The 10,000-nt window shown below is 37.5% G+C and overlaps 1 protein-coding gene across 6 annotated transcripts in view; it reads right to left on the bottom strand.

Moving 5' to 3' along the window:
- Positions 1-10,000, bottom strand: part of Tomosyn (syntaxin-binding protein tomosyn) — a 764,570-nt gene that overhangs the window by 39,874 nt on the left and 714,696 nt on the right. For 4 of the 6 annotated variants that reach the window (XM_070139037.1, XM_070139039.1, XM_070139038.1 and 1 more), the window contains 8 exons: positions 7,799-8,009; positions 5,633-5,708; positions 5,036-5,190; positions 4,014-4,305; positions 2,774-3,017; positions 2,424-2,621; positions 1,547-1,701; positions 796-979 (listed from right to left, as the gene is read on the bottom strand). In XM_070139037.1, the coding sequence (XP_069995138.1) occupies positions 796-979; positions 1,547-1,701; positions 2,424-2,621; positions 2,774-3,017; positions 4,014-4,305; positions 5,036-5,190; positions 5,633-5,708; positions 7,799-8,009 (1,515 nt within the window). The remainder of the gene's footprint in view (positions 1-795; positions 980-1,546; positions 1,702-2,423; positions 2,622-2,773; positions 3,018-4,013; positions 4,306-5,035; positions 5,191-5,632; positions 5,709-7,798; positions 8,010-10,000) is intronic. The other 2 variants (XM_070139040.1, XM_070139041.1) reach the window with 1 other exon arrangement.

Below are 10,000 nucleotides of genomic sequence, written 5' to 3'. Positions count from 1 at the left end.
TAGTTAAAAGTGGTATTTAAGGGGAAAAAAGGAAATCATTAAGAGCACACGTGAAATTATCATATCCTAATTCTATTTAGCCGCAGCTGCTTTAACAGTGCTATGAAATAAAGGATGTTTAATAACTGCAATTTTAGCCGCAGAATTATATCCAACATCACCCTATACATCAAATTCTACCTAGTAAATTAGTTCAACTAGAAGAAATATAAAACACCTCAGCACCTGTCTTCCCTATGACCTATTTGTATCATAAAACAAATTCTAAAATCTCTAATCATAATGCCTAATAAAAGTATGTCACCAACAGCATATCAAAAAATAAAATCTGTGTATTGTGTCTTCTGTAAGTATCACACTAATTAGAACTTGCAACATATACTAATTCTGATATTCCTGGTGGTAAAGGATAATTAAAATAAAATCAGATTTAGAAATGAATGAACAATAAAGGTAAATTCCACTTAAAGATATTCAAGAAATCACACACACACAAAAACAAGATAACTAGAACATCAGCTTCATTTTAGAATTACAAGAAGATAAACATTAATTATCATACTGTCATCAATGTATCTAAAACCTTTTATGTTCACTCATAAAAGGTGACCTACATTAAAACATTATAAACCAACTTGAAGTATTAACCACTCTTAATATATTAAGATAAATTCCATATAATTGATTATATTACATAATATCAAATCTAGAGAGATAAATCATGGTAAATGAGCACAAATATATAAAAAATATAATCAAATAAAATAAACACATCCCAATGCCTTTCGCTATTACCTGATCAGACGAGGGTGACCTGCATCGTTCATCTTCTTTATTGGACTCATTCCGCTTTGGAGAGCGAGGAACGCGCTGGTATGGATCTGCTGATCCATACAGCTCTGGTGTGCCCATATTCAGAATGCAGGTCTTGGCTATGTAGTCCACAATCACCAGACCACTCTCATTTCCATATGAGAGTCTGCAATAAAGAAAGGGGCAATTTCTTAGCATTCGTGATGCATTCAAAATTTGATCTTTGCAGACTGTTAGCCACAAGGTAATACTAAGATCAGCAGAAGCACTATGATCTCCGCTTGAGTTGGCTTGGATATAAACTTAGCTCGGGGCAAAGGAAACAGTGGATAGAGGAGTTAATAAACACCAAGATAAATGAACAATTAGAGAGAGAAAAAAGAAAGAAAGAAGTTTTGCTTGTAGAAAGTGACAACATTTTACTACTGTACATAGGAAACTAACTCAATGTAGACAGATCATCAGAGTTGTTTTCTTGGCACTTACTTTTGCTCTGATTAAATCACACAGCTGTTTACATTTGAATGGATACGACAGTGAGCTAGTAAGGGTGGAAAAGGAGTGTGGCCACTTGAATTTTCCTTACATTATGAATTGTGTATAGACATGTTGAAGTGTTATCAAATGTTCCTCAAGAATATACCACATGCAGCAATAAAGATTTTTTTTTTTTAATTAACAACAGAAAGAATAATTGAATCAGTGAACACACCTAAATGTAAAAAAAACTTACAGTCCATACGACGAGTTGATAGAGAGCGCAGTTATTGACCCCGGTGGTTCACCTTCCACCCAGGGAGTAAGACACACCAGATCAGCCTGGTACCCAGAGGCCTTCTTTTGTGATCCACCTCGGACATGGATTGGTACAAAATAATCCACTGATCCCTGATAAGAAATAGAGAGCCTTAAAACTCAGATTCTTAGAATGTTTTTAGTTCTCAATCCTAAATTTAGCTTAGGTAAATATTTTTATTCTAAACATGTGAATTTTTTTTGTCATAGGTTCATATGATTAGTCAATCCTATTTTTCTCTGGGATGATTGTAATGATGAGGAAACTGGATAACTTTTAAAAAATATTTACTTAATTTAAGTAACAAATGGACCTTTTTGTTTATTCCATGCAATGTATTTATACTCTATAACAAAATCACATCTTGAAAAATACCTTATTTAGGAAATTTGTTTATGTTTTCAATGGCTTTTACTGGAAGCATTACTATTTCTTCTCTTTATATCTGCACTAGCAAAATTTCAAAAAAATAGTTACTACATGCTTATTCACATCTCTATCAAAAAGTAAATAGAGTAGCTAAAGAAGTACAGTCTGTCTATCAACGTAAGGGATCACACAACATTCCTAACTTTCTAGGTTAAGGGGGAACTACAGGTTCCTATAATGGATAATTAAAATTCAACAGTATCAAACTATACTTAGCCAACCATCAATCTAAATCCATTATCATTTTTTTTTCCTAAAGCGTCAAACGAGCAGAGACTACTTTCCTGTCGCTCGAAGGAGAAGAGCATTCCCAATACCCTAGGGTGCAGTCATCACGTACACTGACACAACATCTGGTCTTGCGTGACCTGCTACAAATACCTACACCTTTCTTTTTTCTATGATTTTGACTCTGACTGTGACCCTTTTTATCAGAGGCTTTTTTATCGCAGGCTTCCCCCGAAGCTGAGGAGGTGTGATGGGGACTATGGGCTACCTGGAGTGTGGGGCGAGGCGGGAATTCGTACTCGGGTGAGCAGTCACCTGATTCATAGACCTCATACACAATTGGAATCTCCAGACACTGAAAGGTATGAATCCATAATTAATCAATTATCAAATGACAATTTCAATCTCATTTTAGTTATATCTGAACGAGTAGATAACATTTTTTATATGACAAGTTTTTGGCATACAGTGTGCTGAAATGTCAACAAATCTGCCATGTCAACTCACTGGAACTTCGCCAGTAGTCTCTTGCTTGGAGTATTTGAAGAGTATAACATGAGCTGTAGCTCCTGCAACACAGAGCAACCTCGACTCTGGACACAGGAATATGTGCTGGATTGCAAACGGATCTTCATCACCATCAATACTTCTGGTTCTTGGCTTTTCAAATACCTTTGCAGTTTTTAATTTGTAGAGAACTTGTAAACTAACAGATGATGCATCCCAAAACTTAATGCTTCCATCCGCATGCCTGGAACATGGTCATGTAATAAATAATCTGAAGAATATAACACTCCAATATCTGGCTTAAGATTATGTAAATTATGCAGTTCAACTCTAACAATAATGGAAAAAAACAATAATAAAATTACTACTAATAATAATGTTAATAAGAGTAATAACAATAACAATAGTAATAATAATAAATGACAATGACAGTGCTAATAGCTATAATAATAATGACTATTATCATCATAATGATGAGGATAATAATAATAATAATCATAATAATAATCATAATATAACAATAGTAATAATAATTATAATAATAATAATAATAATAATAATAATAATGATAATAATAATAACAAGTAATAATAATATATAATAATAATAATAATAATAATAATAATAATAATAATAATAATAATAATAATAATAATAATAATAATAATAATAATAATAATAATAATAATAATAATAACAACAATAATAATAATAATAATAATAATAATAACAATAATAATAATAATAATAATAATAATAATAATAATAATAACAATAACAATAATAATAATAATAATCATAATAATAATAAAAAAAAATCATAACTATCTTAATCATGATCAGCATAATAATCCTCCTCCTTGACAAAATAGTAATATCAATAACAATAAATAATAATAATAATATATAAAAAATAATACTAATAACAACAATAATAATAAAAATAAAAACAATAGTAATAATAATAATAATCATAACAATAACAACAATGATAATGATAATAAAAACAAAAACAACAATAATGGAAAAATCATAATACTAAAAGGAAAAAATTCTTTCAATTAAACATGAACTATGAACTTGTTCTTTATCTAACCTGATTTCCTAAAAATGACTCCCGTCATTTTTCAAACACCTCACTAATTCGTCTGCCTCAAACCTCTAACAACCTGCCCCACGCTGCCCAAAAGGAGACCGCAAACTCAAACTGAAGCACCACCACACCCAGCCATGTCCTCACCCGGTAATGATCATCTCTGCATAGCTACATGAGGTCGACCCCCACTCGCCCCCGCAGATGGGCCACTCTCGCTCGCTGAAGCCCTGGCGCTTCTGGCCCCTGGCCCCCACGCAGTAGAAGGCCGGGACGAGGTCTGCGGGGCAGTCGGCCAGGTAGGTGCAGCACGTGACCGGCGACTCGTGCAGGTCCATGGAGTAAGGGTTTTCGAAGCACGGGTAGCCCTGGGTGTGTAAGTCCACGACCACCAGGTCATTGTGCAACAACACTACGAGGGCGTATGGTTCTGCAAACTCTGCAAGAAATGAGGGGATGCATGAGTAAATGTACTGGGGCAAGGGACTTCAAGAAGTGATCTGTATTTTCTTATTTCTGTCTAAATCCAACCTTGAAACTGAGCTTAGTTGATAGAGTAAATCAATTGGAAATATCAATAATATATCTAAGCTGTTCCTTGACTAGATGTTGAAAGTCTTATTATTCAAGTTATATATAATTACACAGGACACATTTTCACTGAAAAACAATAAAAAACGTAAATATACAAAGAATGCGTTGCCAGGAAAAAATCAAGTAAATGCCGACATAAGTAAAATATATGACATAGACCAGCCCTACCGACATGGGAGAATGATTCACCTTCGTCTAGTCTGTGCTACAGGATAAAACATGATTCTATTCCCATAATGGATATTAAAGCAAGGAATATGGAAAGAGGAGAATCCAAGAAACACTATACCCATCTAATAATAAAATAATAGAACAACACCCCACAACAGATCTGCCTTACTATTTCCTAAAACCTCTCTCCCCTCTTCACTTTCTGACACCCTCGTCGCTTAATCCTGCTAATCTACCTCTCTTCCTATCACATTCTACAGTAAAAAAAAAAAAAAGAAAAGCTTAATAAATAAAACCACCACCAACAACACCATCCCTAACACCACCACCACCTCCACCAACAGCATTAACAACGCCTCCATCAACACCACCACCCCACCCACAACAGCAGCACGACAACCCACCGCTCGCAAAGGGAGTCTCGCACAGGGTAATAAAGTCCACGACACTGTGTTCCATCTCCAGCACGGTCGTCGTCTTCCCGTGGATCACTGTTATACTCGGCGTCCTTCCCGCTCTGTCGTTGGTCAGGCCGCCAGAGAATATGACGAAGGAATCCCTGGGAGAGGAGAGAGAAAATGATGATAATGATGATAATGATGATGATGATAAAAATGATAAGAATGATGATGATGATGATGATAAAAATGATAAGAATGATGATGGTGATGATATAAATGATGGTGATGATAAAAATGATAAGAATGATGATGTTGATAAAAATGATAAGGATGATGATGATGGTGACGGTGATAATGATAATAATAACAATATTGATCATCATCATAATAATAATACTGATAATAATGATAATAATCATAATGCTGATTTAGATGAATGAGATGCAATCCAAACCAATCTTTGCTTACGTATTCATCACAGCGAAAATGAAATACGCAATTCAAATGAGCCATTAATTATGCACCCATCCTGCAGAGCGATTATCATCAGATCAATCAAAATATACACAACTTATCTGCATGACAATAACGACCACTTACCCGTTTTTACTACAAGTCCACTGCACTTTTTGTATAGCTTTACAGGGTTCTTGTTTCCCGTCTTTGTTTGTTTTTGCTGAAAATAAAACGGTCGAATTTTAAAAGTGGGGAAAACACAGCGCCAGAATAATATTAAGGGAATAGATTATATTATGATTGTCTGAAACTTGAATCGAGTTAGAAACTATAATTCACAGGTTAACAGACATTTACAGAGCCATGAGAATGGAAAAAATAATGTTCACACAATTGATAATCCTATAATTCAATGCATTTACATATCTTCACTTTGAACATCCCACATATTTCGTTTTCTCTACAAAAGACTAATAATCCTACATATGACATTTCCGCAGAGTCGACCTTAAAACAGGAGGAGGAGAAGGAGGGGAGGAGAGAAGGAGGGGAGGAGAGAAGGAGGGGAGGAGAGAAGGAGGAGGAGGAGGAGGAGGAGGAGGAGGAGGAGGAGGAGGAGGAGGAGGAGGAGAAGAAGAAGAAGAAGAAGAAGAAGAAGAAGAAGAAGAAGAGGAAGAAGAAGAAGAAGAAGAAGGAGGAAGGAGGAGGAGGAGGAGAAGAAGAAGAAGGAGGAGGAGGAGGAGGAGGAGGAGAAGAAGGAGAAGGAAAAAAAGAAAGAGGAGGAGGAGGAGGAGAAGAACGCAAAGTAGAACGTGAAGAAGAAGAAGAAGAAGAAGAAGAAGAAGAAGAAGAAGAAGAAAGATGAAGCTGAATAATGAAGAAGGACGCCCATGAAAAATAGATGAGGAAATTAAAAAAAGAAAAGATCAATAATTATAAAAAATAAAATAAAAGATTGAAAACAGAAGAACTATTCAATACATCCGGACCAAGTTTAAATCCCCGACGCCGAAAGATGTAAAGAAAGAAAACAAAAAAGTACTAGTCGGTCCCGCACTTTCAAGAGGGAAGCGCGGGAAAATCGATAGGGACTTTAAACGATAATTTAACCCAAGTAATGAAATTCCCGGGCGCGAGGGAGGGTCAGCTTATCATTCATTAATTGGAAGCACGCAGCCCCTTTGAAAAAAAAGAAATGTAAAAAATAAAAAGATAGAAAAAAAAGATGGCGGGAAGGGAGGGGGGAAGGGGGGGAGGAGGCGGGAAAATTGGACAGCTGCTTCAACGTCAGACCAATTATACAACAGATTATTAAGATCGACTAAAATAGAAGGTTGGGGAGGAAGGGGAGGAAGGGGAGGGAATGGGAGGGGAGGGGAGGGGAGGGAAGGGAAGGGAAGGGAAGGGAAGGGAAGGGAAGGGAAGGGTAGGGAGGGGGGAAAGGGAAGGGAAGGGAAGGGGAAGGAAGGGCAGGAAGGGGAAGGAAGGGCAGGAAGGGGGAAAGGGGAAAACGGGGAAAGAACTGAGGGGGGGGGGAGGTCGGTGAAGCGGGAGGAAAATGGTGAGGGGAGGGAGGGAGATAGAGGGAGAGGAGGGGAGGGAAGGAGACAGAGGGAGAGGGAGATAGAGAAAAGGGGAGAGAGAGATAGAGAAAGGGGGAGAGAGAGATAGAGAAAGGGGGGAGAGAGAGAAAGAGAGAGGGGGGAGAGAGAGAAAGAGAGAGTGGGGAGAGGGAGAGGGAGAGGGAGAGAGCGAAAGAGAAAGAGAGAGAGAGAGAGAGAGAGAGAAAGAGAGCGAGAGAGAGAGAGAGAGAGAGAGAGAGAGAGAGAGAGAGAGAGAGAGAGAGAGAGAGAGAGAGAGAGAGAGAGATGAGAGAGAGAGAGAGAGAGAGAGAGAGAGAGAGAGACAGAGACAGAGACAGAGACAGAGAGAGAGAAAGAGACAGAGAGAGAAAGGGAAAGGCGGAGGAAAAGGGGGAGAAGATATAAGAGGAGGAGGAAGAGAAAAAGAAAGGAGAAGGAGAAGGGGGAGGAAAAGAAAGAGAAGTACATGGAGCAGGAGGAGGAGGAGGAAATAGAGGAAGAGGAGGAAAAATTAAAGAAGGGAAAGGAGGAGGCAAAAGAAAAAAAAAGAGAGATAAAGAGATGAAAGGAAGAATTCCGCTCGCCCATCCGTAGAGACATCTCCCTCAACCCAAACCCCTGTTTACCTCAGCCCATTAATCCACCCCCACCCACCCTGACACCCCCCCACCCCCCACCTCCCACCCAAGTACCCCCTCCCCCCCACAAACCCACCGCATTCACCCACCATGAGGAAAGATCGTTGACGCTGGCTTCGGCGTCGTCTGCTTGATCCCCCACGTGGTGAGCGAGCCGTCCGTATGCGAACACATGAACTGCTTGCCCTCGTGGTGCCAGCTGACGGAGCGGAGGGGCTCGGCGGCCTGGTAGCGGACGTCAGCGCACCGGTTCTTCAGGTCCCAGATGACGAGCTGACCCGTCTCGAAGCCGATCAGCATCTGCGAGGGAAGGGAAGGGCGGCGTCCGTATGAGCGAGGGCGGGAAGTCTTTTCGCAGGTACGAAGTTGTTATTGTTCTTATGATTAGCATCATTTATTACTATTATTACATTAATTATCATTATCAATATTATTATTATTACATTAATTATCATTATCAATATTATTATTATTACATTAATTATCATTATCAATATTATTATTATTCCTATCATCATTCAAGTCATTTCTGCTATCCTCATCATTATCATTATCATCACTATTATCACTATCATTACTATTATCATTAACATTACACACACACACATACATAAATACATACATATATATATGGCATTAAAGAGTGAAAGAAGAAAAAAAGAAGGAAGAAAGGAGAGGAGAGGAGAGAAGAGAAGAGAAGAGAAGAGAAGAGAGAAGAGGGTAAAAAAGAGAAAACTCGAAAGCGCGAGAGAAAGAGAAAGAGAAGAGTAAAAAAGAAGAGAAAACACGAAAGTGCAAGAGAGTGAAAAAGTATTAAGGAGATAAAAAGAGAGAAAAAAAAAATCCACTCTGTTAATAAAAACACCAAAACGCCGTATTTACTTCTCAAACACCACAGACATACATCAAACCAAATATCCCCCTGAAAAATATACCAGACGCAAAAAACAAAAAACAAAAAAAAAACAAAAAAAACTAAAACTATAAACAAAAAATAACAAAACAAAAATAAAAATAACAAACAAACAAAATGGAAGCGAAACCTGAAATCAGAGTGCCAAAGAGCCTTCCTTCAGGCACCGAGAGGCACCGAGAGGCACCGAGAGGCACCGAGAGGCACCGCCGCAGCTTATCTTGGCCAACGAGTCCGCAAAGATAAGCAGCGATGGTGGCATTTGCGCGAGGCTTTAGATTAAAAGAGGAAAAAAAGAACCTTTTTCAAGAAGCAATTAAAAACGGCTCCTTCTAAAGATTATTTAATCGAGCAATCTTAAAAAAAGAAAGGAAAAAAAAACGGCTTTGGAGAATACACGAACCAAGAAAAGGAGGGAGGGAGGGAGGGAGGAAGAGGGAGGGAGGGAGGGAGAGAGGGAGGGAGGGAGAGAGGGAGGGAGAGGACAGAGGGAGGGAAAGGGAGGAGAATAGGGAGGGAGGGAGGGAGGAGGGAGAGGAGAGGGAGAGGAGAGGGAGAGGAGAAAGAGAGAGGGAGAGAGAGAGAGATATATATATATATATAAGATATATATATATATATATATATATATATATATATATATATATATATATATATATATATATATATATATATATTTATAAGGTTTAGATATATATATATATATATATATATATATAATATATATATATATATATATATATATATATATATATATATATATATATATATATATATATATATATATATATATATATATATTTATATATATATATATATATAATGGCGTTTGTTATAAGAAAATGAGAAAATGCTCTCTACAACACGAAAAGCAATTCCGTCAAACAGATTGCAAAGGCACATTCCTCTACATCCGGGACGATAGTTGTATTTGCACAGAGGAGGGATATCGCAAAAACCGTTAACCGAGGTCTCTAGCGCAGTCCCCCCTTAGATCCGCATCATGTAAATTCCAAGAACATCCCGTGGACAAAATGGCTTTCTAGAAATATACTGCACTGGAATCAGTATAAAAAAAACTAAGTAATTTCTCTTTAAATCCTGACTCATGAAGCTTCCTCGCCCTCTGAAAGGAAAGTTAAAATGGGAAATATAAATAAAAAACGAGAACCCAACCCGGAATTAAAAACAAATCCAGAAACGTACGAAAATTCCCTTCACCGCAAAGTTAAATATACTTGCAAAAATAGGGTAATGACACTTTAAAAGCGTAAAATACCATGTCTTTTTAAGCGTTTATTAAGACCACAAACTTTCTGCTTTAACCACCTCTCTCCCCGCGAAATAAGAGAGAGAAAAAACATCAACATGATATGAC

The sequence above is a fragment of the Penaeus vannamei genome, chromosome 25, assembly GCF_042767895.1.
Source record: "Penaeus vannamei isolate JL-2024 chromosome 25, ASM4276789v1, whole genome shotgun sequence".
Classification (NCBI taxonomy): domain Eukaryota; kingdom Metazoa; phylum Arthropoda; class Malacostraca; order Decapoda; family Penaeidae; genus Penaeus; species Penaeus vannamei.
This window is presented reverse-complemented; position numbering and strand designations above follow the sequence as displayed.